The sequence below is a fragment of the Salvelinus sp. IW2-2015 genome, linkage group LG17, assembly GCF_002910315.2.
Source record: "Salvelinus sp. IW2-2015 linkage group LG17, ASM291031v2, whole genome shotgun sequence".
Lineage (NCBI taxonomy): Eukaryota > Metazoa > Chordata > Actinopteri > Salmoniformes > Salmonidae > Salvelinus > Salvelinus sp. IW2-2015.
Window position 1 is genome coordinate 34,734,667 of NC_036857.1, and position 20,036 is coordinate 34,754,702.

Here is a 20,036-nt window from a genome sequence, read left to right on the forward strand (position 1 = left end):
ACGCAAAAACTACCTACACATGAGACCATACATTGCTCCAAAGTTACAGAAAGCTAAACCATCAACCACACAAACAAAAATTGGTACATTGTAAACGCAGGTCCAATGAGAAAAAAAACCTAGCTAGCTAGCATTGATTGGATTTTGCAGGTATCTTTTGGGAGCATCTGATGAACTTAACGTGGTGAGTGATGAACATGAATTTCTCCCCGTCCCCTCCGACTTTAAGCTGTCAAATCTCCCACGTGTTGTAAATTGACCAGCTGTTTTTATATTTTATTTAACCTTCATTTAACTAGGCAAGTCAGTTTAAGAAACAAATTCTTATTTACAATGACGGCCTACCAAAAGCCGCCTGTGGGGACGGTGGCTGGAATACAAATAAATTCTATAAAAATATAGGACAAAATACACGTCACAACAAGAGAGACAACACTACGTAAAGAGAGACCTAAGAACAACTACATAGCATGACACCAACATGTAGGCACACAACATGGTAGCAACACAACATGTAGCAACACAGGGTACAAACATTATTGCACCACAGACGGCAAAAAGGTAGAGACAACAATACATACACAAAGCAGCCACAACTGTCAGTAAGTGTCCATGACAGTTTTTGAATATTTTTTTTTATTGTGTTTGCAGGGTTGGGCCTAGCAACAAACTACTTAGCTAGCTTCTAGCCTAGTGTTTGAAATGCAATCTCCTCTTAATTAACAGTCAGTTTGACGAGAAGGCACATTTTTCTAGCTATGCCAGGCAATATCGGGCATTATCAGCTCATTGATATGGATGAATCCATATGAAATGTTGATAGAAAAACAGCTACATTGCAGTTATTCTGGCTGCAGAGGTAGTGACTTTGTAGCCGTAGTGTAAAAGGTTTTCTCTCTGGGTGAAGAGAGGACCAAAATGCAGCGTAGCCAGTGCTCAGACATCGTTTAATTATAAGAACAATGAACACTACAAACAACTTACAAAATAACAAACGTGCAAACCAGTATCAGACCATCTGGTGCCAGAACACAAATACACAGAGACAGGTAACAACCACACAACGAACACACGTGAACAAACCTACCTAAATATGACTCTTATTTAGAGGAACGCAAAAACACCTGCCTCTTAATAAGAGCCATACCAGCAACCTAAAAGCACAATACGAACCACACAACAAAGAATGCCCACCCAAAAACTCACGAGCCCTGACCATCAACACACATACAAAACAACAGAAAACAGGTCAGGAAACTGACAGAACCCCCCCTCCAAGGGAGCAACGCCGGGCGCACCAGCACAAAGTCCGGAGAGGGTCTGGTGGGCAATTTGACCACGGTGGTGGCTCAGGCTCCGGACGCTGCCACACCACTATAGTACTCCCCGTTTCTGTAATCCCCCCCCAAATGACCACCCTCCACTAAACCAGCCTAATGAAGGAGGCAGCACCGGGGATATAGCGGGCAGCACCGGATAAGGGGCATGCACCGGATAAGGGCGAGGCAGGTCCTGGCTGAGGGACTCTAGGCAGGTCTGGCCTGAGGGATCTGGCATGTCCTGGCTAGGGATTTGTCGGTACCTCGGGTGGCAGGGTCCTGCGGCTGAGGGACTCTGGCAGTTTCCTGGCTGAGGGACTCTGGCAGGTCCTGGCTGAGAGGGACCTGGAGGTCCTGGACTGAGGGTACCTCTGGCAGGTCCTGGCTGAGACTGGACAGGTCTGGGTGCAGGACTGCCATCCGGCTGAGGGGACTCTGGCCAGCGCTCCGGCCTGAGGGACTCTGGTCAGGTCCGGCTAACGGACCTGGGTCGCTGGGACCTGGCAGGTCCGGGCCTGAGGGACTCTGGCAACAGGTCCGGGCTGACGGAAGGCTCATGGCTGATGTCCGGTCTGGCGGAAGGCTCTGGCTGATCCGGCGTCTGGCGAAGGCTCTGCTGAATACCGGTCTGGCGGAGAGGCTCTGGCTGATCCGGTTCTGGGACTTCTTGTCGTTTTTTCTGGGTAGGGGTCGCAACGGCGGGGCCGGAAGGGGCCCTCTGGGCTGATTTTTTTTCCGGGGGTTCTGGCGGAAGGCTCTGGCGATTACCGGTCTGCGGAAGGCTGGCTGATCCGTCTGGCGAAAGGCCTCTAGGGCTTGAATCCGTCTGGCCGGAGGTCTGGCGGCTGCCGTCTGGCGGAGCCTCGCTATCCGTGTCTGGCGGACGATCTAGCGGCTCTGTCTATGGCGACGGTCGCGGCTCTTCTCGCACGGCTCTGTAGGCTCAATGGCAGACGGGCGGCTTTTAGTCTGGCATGCGCTTGCAGGCATGGCAGACGGACAAGTTTCAATACGGCGTAGGGCCAAGACCGGGCAGTTCAAGACGCCGTGCTGGGTCCAGACGGGCAGTTCGAACGACCCGGCTGGGCAGAACGAGGCAGTTCAGGCCCGCTGGGCAGAACGGGCAGTTCAGGCGCCGCTGGGCACGACGGGCAGTTCAAGTGCGCCGCTGGTTGCAGAACGGCATTCAGCGCGCCTGCGGGGCAAGCACTGGCAAGTCAAGCGCGCTGGGCAGACGTGCCAAGTTCAGAGCGCCGCTGGGCAGGAGGCAGACTCTGCCGCTTGAGACGCAACTGTAGGCCTGGTGCGTGGTACCGGAACTGGAGGTACCGGCGTAAGACACGCACCTCTCAGGCTAGTGCGGGGACCAACAACAGCGGGACACTGGACCTCGGCGCTGGCGCACTCTAGCGCCTGGTGCGTGTACCGGAAACTGGAGTACCGGGCTGAGGGCACGCACCTCAGGCGAGTGCGGGCAGAGAAGGAACAGTGCGTACAGCTCTGGAGACGCACAGGAGGCTTGCGTGCGTGGTGCCGGAACTGGAGGCACTGGGCTGGAGACACGCACCATAGGGAGAGTGCGGGAGAGGAACAGGCTCTGGAGATGCACTGGAAAAAGCCTGGTGCGTGTGTAGCACCTGGTGTACTGAGCTGGGGTGAAGGTGAGCCCCCACCGGATATCCGGACCGTGAAGGAGGACCACGTGCTCTTTGAGCACCAGCCTTCCCCAACCTTACCCAGGTGAATGGTCCCCGTAGCCCTGCCAGTGCGGCGGAGTGAATAGCCCGTCAACTGGGCTATGCCAGCGAAACCGGGGACACCACCCTGTAAGGCTGGTGCCCATAGACGCCGCCCCGAGGAGACGTACTGGAGACACAGATTACGTTGGGCGGCTTCAGGCGACTCGCGCTCCGAATGCCCAACCTAGGCCCCTCCCAGTGCGCAAGGTGCGAATAGCCCAGCACTTGGGCTAAAGCACGCGCGTACTGGGGACACCGTGCGCTTTAGTACGCATAACACGGTGTCTGACCAGTACGACGCCCTCTTACCTCGAGCGGCAGAGGGCCGCGGGGAGTTCGGCTCGGAGGGTATCCAACCCGGCGTTCCGCCACACTCCCCTTTAGCCCCCCCAAGAAATTTTTGGTGTACTCACGGGCTCCAGCCCTTGCTTCCGTGCTGCCTCCTTATAACGTCGCCTCTCGCGCTTGCGCCTGCCTCCAGCTCCGCTCTTTGGGGCGGCGAGCACTCCACTGGTCTGCCCGGGAGGTCCTTTTACCGCTCCAGAGGATGCTCGTCCCATGTCAATCCTTCTCTTTCCCACTGTGCTGTCGTTGGCTGTCCGTTAACCCGCTGCTTGTAATCTTGGTTTGTGTGGGTGATTCGTGTGAAAGGTTTTCTTCCTGGTGACGGAGAGACCAAAATGCAGCGTAACAGCGCCATGCTCAAACATGTTGGTTTAAGTGGTATAAGAACAAGTGAACACTTACGAAACAACTTACAAAATAAACAGGAGCGGTGCAAGAAGGCCGAGACGAGGACGCCTACTGGTGCAGAACACAAACACAGAGACAGTAACCTAACACCGCACAACGAACAACAGTGAAACAACCTACCTAAATATGACTTTCTTAAATTAGAGGAAACGCAAGAAAAAGCACCTGCCTCGAATAGAGAAGCCAACCAGCAACCCTAACCAACATGAGAAACACAACAGAGCGTGGAATCCCCACCCAAAACTCACGCCCTGACCATCAACACATGACAAACACAAACAAAAACAGGGTCAGGAACGTGACACGTTAGGCGTTGTCGGCTAGCTAGCAGCAAAGCAAGGGATAAGACCGTTCCCAGCAATGGAAAATAAAGGCACGAACGACTGTGTCACGGTCCATAATATTCGAACGTCTGGGTTCGCAACTCTAGAACCACCAAAGGATGGGAGAATTTAGCTTTAAAAATAACAATGAGAAAACGTTTTTTTTTTACGAGTAAATGTGTGCTTTCATATGTTTTCTTTGCAAACTGTGGTTATAGTGGGAAGTAAACGCCTGTTTCTGCTACATTACCTTTGGAAAATTGCACCCTCAAAAAGGACTTGCGCGCCGTTCGTCCAAGGTATGTACAGAAACGTTTACCGTTTATCCCGTACATGTTGGAGACTTGAAAGATGGGAAATGATCATAGCATCAGAACAATAGAATTGCAGTATTGTGACATTTACACATATTCCCAAAAGTCGTAGGCCAACAGATAAGATGAATGCAGTTGAATTCTCAACACAGGCCAAAATGCAACTCAATTGGTTAGGGAGTGCCACAAATCCTCAGATGCAACCATAAGAGCCATAACGCTTATTTATCATACTACTCATAAAATGGGTTTGTTACATTTCATACAGATGACTGTGCCCTTATTTCCACTTCCCGATGCTTTCATGTCATAGATAAAGATCAAGATCATTGGAAGCTAGTAGCAACACAAACTAGCCAACCATCACCACAGCTGGAGAGATAGCATTTCTCTGCCACAAACTGCTGGTGGCGCACTAGTCATACCCAGGGAGGGCATGGTCCAGTCTCATATGACTTGCAGCCAAAAGGGTCATATGTGGGTTGGTCACCGAGTTTGCCATTTGTTGTGATTTAGCAAAGCGAGGAAGGGCCAGACATACAGGTGTCCACGAGCAGACGCACATATGTGGGTGTCGGGTTCCGCGTTCACTCATCTGGACAGTGACAGGAGGGTGAAAAGGCCTGCTGCCTCCAACATCGGCCCTGGGTCGGGTTCACTGGCCTGGACTGGGTTCATTTTGAAACTGAGCAATGAAAAATTACATTTCTTATTGGAAGTCTAGGTAGTTGGCTACCTGTTCGGTTTCGAAACGTTCTCTACTGTTTTGTTCCTCCTGAACACGACCCCTGGTTCTAAAGACACTTTTCCGTGCCCAAAGCGAGAAGCCAGTCTGACTACAAGTGATCCCTCTGAGCCAAGCTTAACATGGTTGTGTTAAACTCCTAACTTAACGGTAATCACATTAACTTTGATGCAGAACGACGGCAACTTTCAATCAGCTCAAATTTGCATAGCTTTCAAAGCCGCATTTTAGACCTAATTACGTTGAGAGTGGTAATGGTAAGAAGACTACATTAATTGAAGCACTTCTTCCATTGTGTGGACCCAGTCATCCCCATAGGCCTTGTGATGCAGTTGTGTCCGTAGGGACATGGGGAGAGAGCGCTACAGCTACATCGCCTCTTAACATTATGAAATAACATGCTAAATCAAACTTACAGGGAAATCTAAATTGGCACATTCTGTAAGAAACAAAAGAGCGGTGCATTCAGCTCAGGATTAACTGATAGAGAAGTGACGAATGTTGCCCTTANCAGGGAAATCTAAATTGGCACATTCTGTAAGAAACAAAAGAGCGGTGCATTCAGCTCAGGATTAACTGATAGAGAAGTGACGAATGTTGCCCTTAACTGCCGGCAGGACTGTTCCAAGTTGCGAAATGGGGCCAAGGTCCGCCAAGTCAGCTGTAGTAGCGAAGCTGGAAGAGCCATAACGCTGCTTGCGGCAGGGACTTCACGTGGGGTACAACATTACAGAACGTTCAGATATAAAATGTTTTGAGTAGAACACATCTGATTGTCTATCATCAGGGACTGTCAGCTCTCGTCATGATATTGTAATCTGCAATGTTCCGAACATTTAACTTCACCGAATATCCTCGAATAGAGGAAAAGGGGGGGATTCCGGTATGGCGCAGAGCTTATCAGTCGCGTGTTTTTTAGCTCCGCTACAAATTTGAAATAAATCCTGAAATAAGTTCACCCTTAAGCTTAAAATGTACCAGGAAAGGCAGTAATAGTGTATTAGCTTCTGAAACCCACAATGCCGACAAAAAAAAAGTCACACCAAAAAGCCAGACTTAACGAAAGAAAGTTTAGAGTCTGAGGATGAAGGCGCCGTGCTAGCTTCATGTGGTAGTGGTGGAAGCAGGACTGACGCGATAAACACGTGCAATGCCGATAGCTCCGAAGATATCCTCAAGGTCATCAAAGATATGAATGCAGAATTCTCTATCAAATTCGAAAATGTACTGTCTGCAGTGGACAGCATCAAAAAGGATGTCCAAGAATGTGCTGGGCAAAATCTCTCAGGTTGAGGTACACATCTCTGGAACCAAAAACAACATTATAGCCCTGCAGGCAACGACCACRGCTCTTGAGGAAAAGGTTGAATCGCTAACCTCTAAACTAGTTGATTTGGAGGGCCGCAGCAGGAGATCGAACTTGAGACTAGTGGTTGATTGTTAGGCATGTGCTTTTGTACAACAACGTGCTTTAAAGCGTCCTTTGTTTATTGTGGTAACAGAGGTCTATTAGTATATTAGGCTGATCCAATGTGCCCTTATGGGGCAATGTTTTAGTTCAAGTGTCCATGGTAAATTCGATGACTCATAGTGTTAAGGTTACATTTACATCCTGGAACAGTAGGGGATTAAATAAAATAGCCAGAATAAAACAGGTAATAAGTAGATTAAAACAACTTCAGGCGAAGATCATATTTAAGTAAGAATCACATCTATTATCTGGCGACATTCCTAAGATACACAAGACAGTCCCTCCAGGATTCCACGATTGCATAATTCAATGTAATTTTTTTTAATTTTTATAAAACAATTATGCGAGAGCTCGCAATTTTGACCAAACCCTGCACTTTTAGCGCATAAAAGGGTCCAATCGAAAGCGGGTTCGTAATTTTGACCAATTACTGCACTGTTACCGTGGAGAATGGCCCAATCCACACATTAAAAGTTTTCCACCTGGCCTGTCAGCATACTTACGTGCAAAGATGATAGGTGATTGTTGATGGCTGACATGCAGTACAATGATTTCTGTTCATTCTCATTTGCCAACAAAAATAACAGCTAACGAATAAGTCGACAATCAACAGTCACTTCMAATCAGCAAAGCATATGAGAATGTCAGAACAGTTCCCACAGCAGCGGCAGATCACCATGACTGAAGTGGTAGCAGGGAAGACTGTGGCAAGCACTGAAAGAATCAAGGTGAGTGGCGTTTTACTCAAACTTTTACTCCGCTAACCTTAGCTTTAGTAGGGTGGTCGGCACTCTGCTCTCCCCAGACAGTCTATGGAGAGCGCTGCTCAAAGCACGGAGTGCAATTTGTCAGCATTGCCATTTTAAACTCTCTGTAAGACTTAATACGGACCACGAAAGCACAATCTTTCTGGATTCTTTAAAAAGGAATAATGAAAATCAACCACAACTCTATTTTTACATGTTCTGTTCTTTATCTCCCTTATGACCCTTTCAGGYAAAAAAACAAGACAATTTATTAGAAAGAAATATCGATCCTCAAATTGAAAGTGATTGATCAGCGAGAGAGAGCGAGATGCATCTCGTGTTGATAGCAAGCCCAAAGCCTGATGGAGAAGTGTGTGAGTGAATTATGACAGAGCGGTTTGTTCAGGAAAATAAACAGAATTGAGCACTTTAGATGTTTAATTGTTTTTGTATTCTGCTTAAAATCATCTTAAAACTGAGCACATATGACTTTTATTGCTTTATAGGAAATTAACGTGAACAAAAAAAACATTGCAAAATGTAAATCAAAGATTTTTTGGGGGCCGCAAAAATCACAAAACAAATTTGCGAAATCCTGGATGGACTGGCAAGAGGTGGCCTGGGCAGGTCATTGCAGCCTCATTTAGTTCCCATGCAAGGGGAGTTATTATTCTTATCGATAAGTCCATTCCATAATCAGATATTGCAAACAATGTGATCCCACCGGCAGATATATTATTACCTTGCTGTCCGAGCAGTTMAATTTAATTAATGTGTATGGTCCCAACGAAGATGATTCTAAATTCTTTAACGATTTGTTTTTAAACCTTTCCACACTTCCAGGTAATTATYTTGTTGCAGGAGACTTTAATTGCACTTTAGATCCTGTTAAAGATCGCACCTCGGGTTCGAACTAGTCCCACACCCAATCTAGGAAAACCATGCAGCATTTTATGAAGGATTTAAATTTAGAGATTGAGACAAATGAAACCAGATGATGTGGAATACTCCTGTTACTCTAGCACTCACCAGACCTATTCCCGAATCAATTTTTTTTTGATCTCAGCAGCATTACACTCAAACTGAAGATTGCTTTTATGATAGCATTGTCATCTCTGACCATGCTTCAGCAWCGCTTATATATTCCGATTCCAATTTAGTAGGTGTCCCACCTAAATGGCTCTTCCAACCTAAATGGCTGCAAGATACAAGTTTTACAGAATACATTGGACAGAAAGCAAATTGACCTATACTTTTCAATTAATACAACACAGACCTCAGCTTGTACTAGACGGGAAGCCTTTAAAGCTTTCATAAGGGGTAAAATTATACATTTCACGAGCTCCAGGTCAAAAAATACTAATCAAAAAATGAAATTACTTAAAACCAAAATGTAAAAATTCTGGAGAGAGAAATTTCCCACACTAATTCCACAGGTMCACACAAGGAGTTGCTCTTGCTCAATATAATATAATTTCTGCGGGTAGAGCTGCAGCAAGCTTATTGAMACTAAACCAATCATATTATGACCAGGGTGAAAAAGCTGGGAAGCTGTTGGCCTGGCGAATCAAACAGCAGCAAGCGGAGAGAGCAATCAATTCAGGATGCAGGGGGAGCTGTGACGGTAGACCCTCGGGAGATGAACAATACCTTTAAATKATTTTATCAAAAATTATATGCATCAGAGTATCCTCCTGAAACTGATACCCAGGCTAGATTTTTAGATTCATCTGAAAGATTGGAGTTTCCCCAATATAAGGATATTCTTAATATCGAGCTGACTGTTGAGGAAATTTCCAATGCAATTGATAGTATGAGGGCATCTGGCCCAGATGGGCTGCCCATTGACATCTACAAGAGATTTAAGAACAAACTGTGCACTCCTCTCCAGGAGATGATTTTGGAATCTTACGAAAATGGTCTCCTGAACCCCTTCTTTGAGAGCTCTGATCACTCCGCTCCTAAAACCTGAAAAGCTGCATACCAAACGTGATCCCTATCGTGCTATTTCACTTTTGAATTCTGACACTAAGGTTCTTTGTAAAGCATTTGTGAGGAGGTTGGAGGATTTTCGTCCGGATGTGGTGGGTTGACACCAAAATGGCTTTATTCAAGGTCGTCAAGGATTTAATAATGTTAGGAGAATGCGAAATGTTCTGCTTCCAGTCTAAATTGGGTCGTCAGACACTGCGATCCTGTCGTTGGACGCAGAGAAGGCCTTCGACAGGGTTGAGTAGCCCTAACTCTTTGAAATGTTAATTCGTTTTGGTTGTGGTGAGAGCTTTTGTAAATGGATAATGATACTAAATACAAATCACAATGCAGAGATCCTTACTACTAATACGGTATCTAAAACTTTCGACATCTGCGGGGGTTCTAGGAAGGGCTGCCCTCTTTCTCCTCTCCTGTTTATCCTAGCCATTGAGCCTCCAGCCATATATGTTAGGTGCCACCCCAATATTTCAGGTATCAGAATAGATCAGATGGAACATCGAATTTCCCTTTATGCAGGCGATGTAATTTTGTTTCTTACAGACTTGTGCYATTCAATATCCGCACTTCTGGACCTTATCAAAGAGTTTGGGGTGTTCTCGGGATACAAAATAAATACAAAATCCTCAATTATGATGCTAAAGGAGGAGGAAAGACACAGACCTACACCTRTGACTTCTTTTCTTAATGCTACGGAATGCTTCACATATCTCGGCATTCATATTGTGCCAGAGATTGACTGCATAGTCTCAACTAACTATGCACCTGTAGGAGATTCAATAACTCAATCGATAGATGGTCATCTTAACCTGCTGTATATCTTGAATTGGCCGGATTAACATTGTGAAAATGAATGTCCTCCAAAACTGTTGTATCTATTTCAGAATGTTCTCTTGCCACCTCCACCATCCCTCTTCACAAGGCTTCAAAAGATGTTCACTATATTTATCTGGAATAACAGACGTCCCAGAGTTCGCTTATGCTTATTGTACKTACCGTATGACAGAGGGGGGCTCCATTTGCATTAATATCCAGTGGTACTACTGGGCAGCTCAGCTTCGCATTGCAATGTACTATTTTACCTCAGAGTCTCTCCCTTCGTGGATGGAGATTGAAATGTCTTCAGTTGTACCCAAATGACCCCTTAACCTCTACATTTACTCAGCTGATATCAAGACACTAAAAAAATAATACGATCAACGTTTGGTATGAGGTGCGGAAGTTCTTTGGTGAAATGCATTCTTTGTCATGTTTTAGTCCTATCTGTGGAAACCACAGTTTCACTTCTGGGAGAGCTGATCCGGGTTGGGCCAGCAAGGCTTTAAGGAAAGTTCAAGACCTGTATAAAGAAGGTATTTTTATGTCATTTGAAGAAATATGACATTCCTAGAAAACTTTTTTATTTTTTATGTACAGCTAAGGAGCATCCTCACGGCTGCCCAAAACCAAAACCTAACAGAACCCCTTCTATCCACTTTAGAAAATACGATCTCAGCCCATTGTAAATGGTAAGGTTAGAATTTCAGCTCTATACAATATGCTAGAGTCTGGCTCAAACGAATCCTCTGCACACAAACTGAACTATTGGAAGGAAGATATTCGGGAGGACATAGTCTTGGAGTGTGGAGTAGTATATGTACTAAGGCTCAGAATGTGAATACTCGGCAAAACTATTGCAACACAATTGGTTTATGCAAACATATGTAACCCCTGCTAAGTTAAGTAAATTTAATAGTACAATTCCAGATATATGCTACAAGCACAATCATTCTAAAAAGGGACTGTTTCATTGTCTGTGGGACTGTGAGAAAATTCAAGATTTTTGGAAGGAGGAGAATATATTATATCCCAAATAGTATCAGTAAAATTACCTCTCTATGCCAACGTGTTCATCCTGGGGTTGTACCCAATCAATCCTCATCTAAAGAACCAAGTGCAAACACTTATAGATATGGGGTGGCAGGTAGCCTAGTGGTTAGAGCGTTGGACTAGTAACCAAAAGGTTGCAAGATTGAATCCCCAAGCTGACAAGGTAAAAATCTGTCGTTCTGCCCCTGAACAAGGAAGTTAACCCACTGTTCCTAGGCCGAAATTGAAAATAAGAATTTGTTCTTAACTGACTTGCCTAGTTAAATAGAAGATAATTTTTTTTTTTTTTTTAATTGCTTGTTGTAAGCAAAACGCTTGATAGCTCTTGCCTGTGAAAGTGTGAACACTTCTAGTATTGCCCAATGTCTTAGGGAAATGTCGTCTTGCCTAACAATAAGAGTAAACAAGACACTTTTAAAAAGGTTTGGGGACCATTTTGGGATATGATGTGGTGATGTGGGTGAAATATTGGCTAATGAAGGGAACTCTGGGTAGCGTACTACGCCTTGTGTGCATGTGGGGTGGTTGTGAGAGATATCCGATTGGCTTGTGGCACTGTTTCATCTGAAATTTATCCCAAATATGTTCTATCCTATTGGATCAGACCATTGTAAAATGTTATTTTGGTGGTGTTATGCTTCTGTAACACTTGTCTTAGGATGTTTCACCATTCATTTATTGTTCCATTCATTTGTGTTTTTTCATAACCGAAAATATAATATTTATTTTCAGCGGTTTGAAGCAGTGTACAAAACCAAAAGTAAGATGCAAAAACAAACTTAAGAACGAGAAGCCTATACATAGAGCACATAGAACCAATCTACCTCTCCTTAGATTGCTTTCAATGACAGATCTATAACTAACAGCTCTATAACTAACATTTCCAATGTGAATTTTGTCAGATCGAAAAGTGCAAAAATTATAAAATGTTTTACTATTGCAACATTACGTACAATCCCGTTCACAGAGGTTGTCTGGAGCGTGCTAAAGTTCACATCTCATCGTAAATGGTTATTCCCAATKGTTTGCAACCATGTCAATGAGCATCATCCCTTTCCTTTGCAGTACCTCACCTAGTCGGCACGGGGATTTGAAACAGCGACCTTTCGGTTACTGGCTAGGCTACCTGCCGCCCCTACCTGTGCATTTCCATACAGGATTTATTCCAGTGTTTTACCAAAGAGGCTTAGACTTTTCAGTTTCCATCTAAACTTTTTTTGGTCTTGACCTTTTCTGAGATACATTGTGGATACAGGCCCAGGCCCGAAGGGGAAGAGAAAAAGCAGAAGTCACAAAAGGGGCCAGCTCAGCCATTGTGAGGAGGGTAAAAAATAAATTTTAAAAAAGAGAGCCTAACAGAGCAAAAGAGGGGATGGATGAGGGCAGGGGAAAAGGGTGGTAGGTACTTTTGCAGTGAATTGTATCGACACTGCAGTGCTGCATGGTCTCGATCATTCCTCCATTATTAAGCAAAGGAAATGGCAGTCCTTTTGTGACTGTAGTAGAAGTGCACCAGTGCTTATATTAGAGCTATGATGAAAAAGCAAAATCGACCATTGGTTTCCTGGCATTACATCTGGGTATGAAGTACGAACATGGGCAAAGTGAAACAACTATGGGAATCATATGGTTCTCTCTTCGCTATGAGTGAAAGAGAGTGTGTGTGTGTGTTCACATCAAACTGCTCTGCATGTTCTCAACTACACCCCAATCGGAACAGTAATTTGGGTGCAACAAGCACCAGCTCAAGAGGTCAAAGGTCAGTCAGTTGTGCAACTAAGACCCCCATTTCACCCTCTGGTAGGTTGATTGTAAGCTAGTGTGGCAGAAGAGAGCCAGTGAGTAATCTGACTCCACAAGGACATGGAGATACTGTAGATTTGGCCATGGGTGCATGGCCAAACTGGTTTTAACATTAAATCAATGGTTCTGCATAACAATACATGTTTATCTCCTAAGTTGGTCACCACACCCATCTCGAGTGTTGAAATGGTGTTTTATTTAGTTATCTTGGCAAGTCAGTTAACCACATCATCTCCACCCCTGAACCAGTATTCTAAAAGAGCACAGACACAAGGGACAACAGACACACCGGTCTGTACATTGCAGATGAGCTGAAGGCAGTCATCAAGGACCTTGGACCACAGAAGGTATTTGCACTGGTGACAGACAATGCTGCGAACATGAAGACTGCTTGGTCTAAAGTGGTGGCGTCCTACCCTCACATRACAKCCATTGGCTGTGCTGCTCATGCATTGAATCTGCTCCTKAAGGACATCATGGCACTGAAAACAATGGATGCACACTACAAGAGAGCCAAGGAAATGGTTAGGTATGTGTCATCAAGTCATAGCAGCAATCTACCTCACCAAGCAAAGTGAGAAGAATAAGAGCACCACCCATTTGGGGTGGTGTTGTCATCATGTTTGACAGTCTCATGGAGGGGAAGGAGTCTCTCAAAGAAATGGCCATATGACAGTCTGGTGATATGGACAGCCCCATCAAGAGGATCCTCCTGGATGATGCATTTTGGGAGAGAGTGGTAAGCAGCCTGAAACCTATAGCAGTAGCCAATGCACGGATTGAAGGAGACAATGCCATCCTGTCTGATGTTTAGACTCTGCTTGCAGATGTAAGAGAAGAAATCCGTACTGCCCTGCCKACTTCACTGTTGCTCGAAGCAGAGGAKACTGCAGTTCTGAAATACATCAAAAAGCGTGAAGACTTCTGCCTGAAGCCCATACACGCCGCAGCGTACATGTTGGACCCCAAGAATGCTGGCAAAAGAATCCTGACTGGTGCAGAGATCAACAAGGCCTATGATGTCATCACTGGTACCGAGTCAGTGTGCGGGGATACAGATTAGTTGAGGTAATTTGTACATGTAGGTGGGGGTGAAGTGACTATGCATTGATAATAAACAGCAAGTAGCTGCAATGTAAATTGTCAGGTGGCAAATTTATAAATTGTTCAGCAAGCTTATGGCTTGGGGGTAGAAGCTGTTGAGGAGCCTTTTGGTCCTAGACTTGGCGCTCCGGTACCGCTTGCCGTGCGGTAGCAGAGAAAACAGTCTATGACTTGGGTGTCTGGAGTCTGACAATTTTATGGGCTTTCGTCAGATACCGCCTATTATATAGGTCCTGGATGGCAGGAAGCTTGGCCCCAGTGATGTACTGGGCCATTCGCACTACCCTCTGTAGCACCTTACGGTCAGATGCCGAGCAGTTGCCATACCAGGCGGTGATGCAACCGGTCAGGATGCTCTCAATGGTGCAGCTGTAGAACCTTTTGAGGATCTGGGGACCCATGCCAAATCTTTTCAGTCTCCTGAGAGGGAAAGGGTGTTGTCGTGCCCTCTTCACGACTGTCTTGGTATGTTTGGACCATGATAGTTTGTTGGTGATGTGAACACCAAGGTACTTGAAACTCTCGACCCGCTCCACTACAGCCCTGTCAATGGGGGCCTGTTCGGCCCACCTTTTCCTGTAGTCCACGATCAGCTCCTTTGTCTTGCTCACATTGAGAGATTGTTGTCCTGGCACCATACTGCCAGTTCTCTGACCTCCTCCCTATAGYCCGGCTCATTGTTGTCGGTGATCAGGCCTACCACTGTCGTATCGTCAGCAAACTTAATGATGGTGTTGGAGTCATGTTTGGCTACGCAGTTGTTGGTGAACTGTGAATACAGGAGGGGACTAATTACACACCCCTGAGGGGCCCCAGTGTTAAGGTTCAGAGTGGCAGACATGCTGTTGCCTACTCTTACCACCTGGGGGCAGCCCATCAGGAAGTCCAGGATCCAGTTGCAGAGAGAGGTGTTTAGCCCCAGAGTCCTTAGCTTAATGATGAGCTTCGTGGGCACGTGTTGAACACTGAGCTGTAGTCAAWTAACASCATTCTCACATAGGTGTTCCTTTTGTCCAGGTGAGGAAGGCAGTGTGGAGTACGATTGAGATTGCGTCATCTGTGGATCTGTTGGGGCAGGATAAGAATTGGAGTGGGTCTAGGGTGTCTGGGAGGATGCTGTTGATGTGAGCCATGAACAGCCTTTCAACGCACTTCATGGCTACCAACATAAGTGCCACGGGGCAGTAATCATTTAGGCAGGTTACCWTCGCTTCCTTGGGCACAGGGACTATGGTGGTCTGCTTGAAACATGTAGGTATTACAGACTCGGTCAGGGAGAGGTTGAAAATGTCAGTGAAGACACCTGACAGTTGGTCTGCGCATGCTTTGTGTAAGCGTCCTGGMAATCCGTCTCGTTCCCCTGTTGCCTCCATCATCCTCCAAATCCCACAYACATCAGCCACCTCAGAGCGCAACTGMTCCTTCTTTGGGAACACCAAAGAACGCAACAGGCTGACCAATACAAGGGTTGAAACATTAGTGGCCATCCAGGAAAATTTGAAGCTTTTTGAGCCTAACAACAAGCCATCCTCAACAAGGTTGGAAAGTGACAGTGAAGATGAGGCCTCAGAGTCTGATGTTCAAGAGGTGGACATTGAGGAGGTCCAGGGAGAAGACATGGAAGCCTGAGAGGAAGACAACCAAAGCTTTAGTTTCTAGACCATCATTTTACAGATGTATGTTGAAAACGTTTTTGGGAGATGCGATGGATCATTCAATATTCCCTTTATTTATTTTGTTGTTCAGTGAAATCATCCCATGTGAAGAGTCAAGTCATATACTACATTTTTTTTCCTATTAGAAGGATTTAATAATTTGAAAGTATGTATACTTATGATAAGGTAAAAGGTTTCTGTTTCTGTCTCAATATGCTATGGTAAATATATCCAATGCAAAAACATCTACATTTAAATGGTATTAATTTGCATATTTTTCWGTTAATTCCCCTATATTCCCATTGAAAGTTTCCACCTCTGAATATTCCCCAAAATATGCAACCCTAGGCACAAGCACTTCACTACACCCGCTAAACATGTGTATGCGACCAATAACATTTGATTTGTATCAATAACACGGCCAATCACTACACTTGTCAGGTTCTCTACACAACCTTTTCAATTCGCTCCACTTCCCCCACCAGTAGAGATGAAACACTTGAGTGTATCGCAGATACAAGTGACATGGCATGAAATTGAATAAATAAATTAAGAAATCCCCTTTTTGTAGCCGGTCCACAGCGGGGCGTAAAATGATCCTTATAATCTTACCCTCTTCCCCCACAATCCTCCTCTCTCGGCCGTGCGCATCTCCAACAAAGTCATATTTTGGTCTCGTGCCTTTCCTCTCGCTCACTTCTGCTTTAAGGGCTGTGAAGTTCACAGCTCATTGAGAGGCTCACATAGGCAGAAGTTGGCTTGCTACGGGGAGGCTAGTCGGTCTTTCCTCAGCTCCGTCAAAATGGAGCCGCAGACAGGAAGACTGGACCAGAGACGTCCTCTCAAAGACAAGAGAGACCAGACACTCTGTTGTCTTGTCTGTAGGTCTGACGAGCTTGGTTCCATTTAAAACTTCTGACAGAAGTCTCTCGATACATGACACTTTGTCTTGGGGTTGTTGGAAATCTTGTACGATGCTGTGCTTTCTAACATGATTGAAAAACCAAATGAAAATATTACTCAATGGGTTCTACAACCATGTCAAGACGTAAAACATTTTACTAATTGCAGCCATGCTGATTGGACCCCTAATGTATCAAGATTCAGTGAAAAACGGAGGGTTCCATCATGACAGGGTATAGTGACCAATGCATCTCATATTGCTACTAGTCTGTATGTGAGAACCCTGAACATTCAACTAGATCTGGGTTAGTTGAATGTACAGCTTTTTTAGTACATCTTGTCCTCTGAATCAGGACCTTTTAATTGGCCCAGTAGTAAAGAAGCATGTCCAATTGGAGGGGAGGGTCTTTGTAATCATCTCATTTGGGTGTACCCGACCTAGGTCGCTGAACGCGTATTGAAATCGGTTTTAAATATCCTTTTATGAGCACTTAGCTCTTTCAAGTCAGTCCGCTGTTGCTGCCACAATTATGTTCACCCCCACTCTTTAATGTGCGTTTGCATTTGCACGAGTGGGGTTTTTGAGTGGAGCTTTTCTGAAGTGGATATGGGGACTCGGTGGTTGGTGTCATGTTGAGAGGTGACGTGCTGGAGATAACATCTTGGGACAGATTGTAGAGGCCATCTGGAAGTCTTGATGTGTGTCCACTGTGACAGAGATCAGTTGGACAGGGAAGAGAGCTGTAAGATCTGGAACGTTCCAATATGATACGGGCCTCAGATCTGTCGGTGATGTACAAGTTACCCAATGTCTTACATCTCCACTCCATACTATGGCTGTTCACTAGATACGATTACATGCAAACATTTAGATGTATGTAGAGGAATCGGGAGTTATCTACACAGTACAGGAAGTATAGCTTCAGAATATAGTGTATAAGGGATAAAAAGGTACAAACAATAAGTGATACAACAGGAGATGTTTGTGTGTATTATGTGTGTGTGTGCGTCAAGCCATAGGATGCCACACTTTGAAATTACTCAGCCCGACATAAGCCATTAGCAGCGTCACTGAGACCTGCTAAGAAGATGGCTTGTGGGAAGTGAAATAGCGCCCTGGCATGCCATCATGGTCAGAATAGGATCAAAGCAGACACCCACCCACTGGTTCTGAATCAGACAAGAGGAGCGGACCAGTCATAGACAGTATCGTAGCCAATAAACAGACCAGAATCAGCTGAACAACGTCTCTAAATTGATGGGATACAATTACGCATCTTCTGATCAGATGGTATCTTGTAGGGCTGAGTGATTAACCAAATGTTGGTTATTTTTCACACAACTGATGTCAGTTGAATTATTCGAATTCCATTTTGTTCTGCTTTTTTTTCTTCCTGTGWGCTCAATGCACGCTGCAGTTTCTCTTGAAATAAAATCATATCATGCCTGAACTGTGCGATGTAGTAGGGAGTTGTAGTTTCCAACTGGCAAATGTTCTACATAGTTTAGCGCAGAAAAAGTGCTACCTGACTATAATGAACATAATCACGGCTACTTGTCCAGTTTGTGTTTCTTTTATGGCTGCTATGTAAGATACAGAAGAATGCGTGATCAAGAGAGGATACGGAGACCAGTTGCTTAGCGGGGTATTGATATTCACAAAAATAGTGATTCTGTCAGACAACATAGGGAGCAGATCTATGGATATGAGATTGCGTAATGAATTKAAGTTAATAAAACAAATGTAATATACACAACCAACATATGTTATTAAAGTAAAGTAGTGTGAATAACTGGTGGCTAATAAATGACAAGCACTCATGGGCAACCATTACTTTCATYGGACTTGCACAGGACAAACATACAGGTATGCATACAGGTGAGCGTTTTCAGAATTGACAAGTATCGGCTGATGATGATGATTCAACGTTGTTGCTAGCAAATGGTGCGACCTGTTACCAATACTTAACTCCGCCTCGCTATATTGAMAACAGAGTTGAGCGTTCCTCAGCTAGCCCAAATTGTCATGCGGGTGAAGTGACCGTTCCCTCAAATGAAAACCTCATTAAATGCAGAAAAGCGCCGCTCRAACAGGCTACCATAAACAGAAAGGTGAAGCTACAAGTTTAAAACCAAAGAGAGGATGTTGGATTGTGTTCTCGGTGCAACCAGCAGCTGTAGAAAGCCAGCCTTACCTTCACTTTCTCGTAAGGTGTTTGTTGCCATCACTTTGTGATATGTGACAGCTGAACAATACAAATACCATGTTTGGCAAGCAGACTAACACAAGTTCAGTTAATGCCAAAAGCGTGAACAAAAACTTACCGACTGAAGGAAAAGCAATACCCGAACGTAATCCCTCTCGGTGTTCAAGATTTCATGTAAAACACAGAGCCTCAAGCGTTGCTGGAGGTCCGACTCTTTGGTGCTGTGGAGGACGCCGTTCTGTTTCCCCTCTTCTTCCATGATTGATCTTTATCCAAAAAAGTAGGGGAAAAAACAAGTCTTTCGATTATTTTTGATACTTGGGTCACTGCAAAAGTATCCCGAGTTAGTTGCAGTTTAAGTCCATTTTGCATCACCGTATTTTCAAACCCCCAAGCACTGATGCGCAATCGGCTTTACATGAACTTAACCAAAAGTATTAAAACAAAAACACGCGTCTTGAACTTTTTTGTTGTTTCTTGAAAAGACTGAAGCCACAATAAATGACGAACGACTCCAGATCGACTTGATTGATCCGATTCCCGGACAAGAAAAGACAACTTCAGATAAGAATATTACAGCTCATAAACTCAGAAGAGAGCTAAAACACAAGCTCTCAGGTTGGTTAGTTGTGTGTCAAAAATAAGTTGAGGAGACGACACATGATGTAGACAGTACTAGTTCCGCAGAAGGCAGTCTGAAAAGTGCCTGTTGTCCTCTTCTCGGCTTTTGTTGGGACTAAGCTCAGTGCCAACGCTGGTGCAAGTGGTGGCTTTCAGAAGTGCCGCAGTGTAGTGACCGACCACCTGTAGGTTAAGTTAGCATAACGAATGTATGTTCAATATCAAATAATWAATTCTGCACCTACAACATATGCTATACCCAATTCTTCTTTCAATAAGGCAGCCTAAACAATAAGTTACTTTACGCATAAAGTGCCATGGTTTGTCCAGGCCTYTTAAGCAATTGAACAAGTCGAGGCTGCAAATGAAGTCGACATTTTTAGGAATACAATGTCATATTTTAGATGATTGTTGTTATTTAATTTATGAAGAGGGTCTGAGAGAACCAACAGTACCACCAACTGGCTCAAAT

The 20,036-nt window shown here is 44.8% G+C and overlaps 1 protein-coding gene across 1 annotated transcript in view; it reads right to left on the bottom strand.

Annotated features, from left to right (window-relative positions):
- LOC111977234 (phosphatidylinositol 3,4,5-trisphosphate-dependent Rac exchanger 1 protein-like) overlaps positions 1-19,726 on the bottom strand; it is a 161,705-nt gene extending 141,979 nt beyond the window's left edge. Inside the window, 1 exon segment of the mRNA XM_024006602.2 lies at positions 19,062-19,726. Within this exon segment, the coding sequence (XP_023862370.2) occupies positions 19,062-19,202 (141 nt within the window). The 5' untranslated portion in view covers positions 19,203-19,726.
- Between the last annotated feature and the right edge of the window lie 310 nt (positions 19,727-20,036).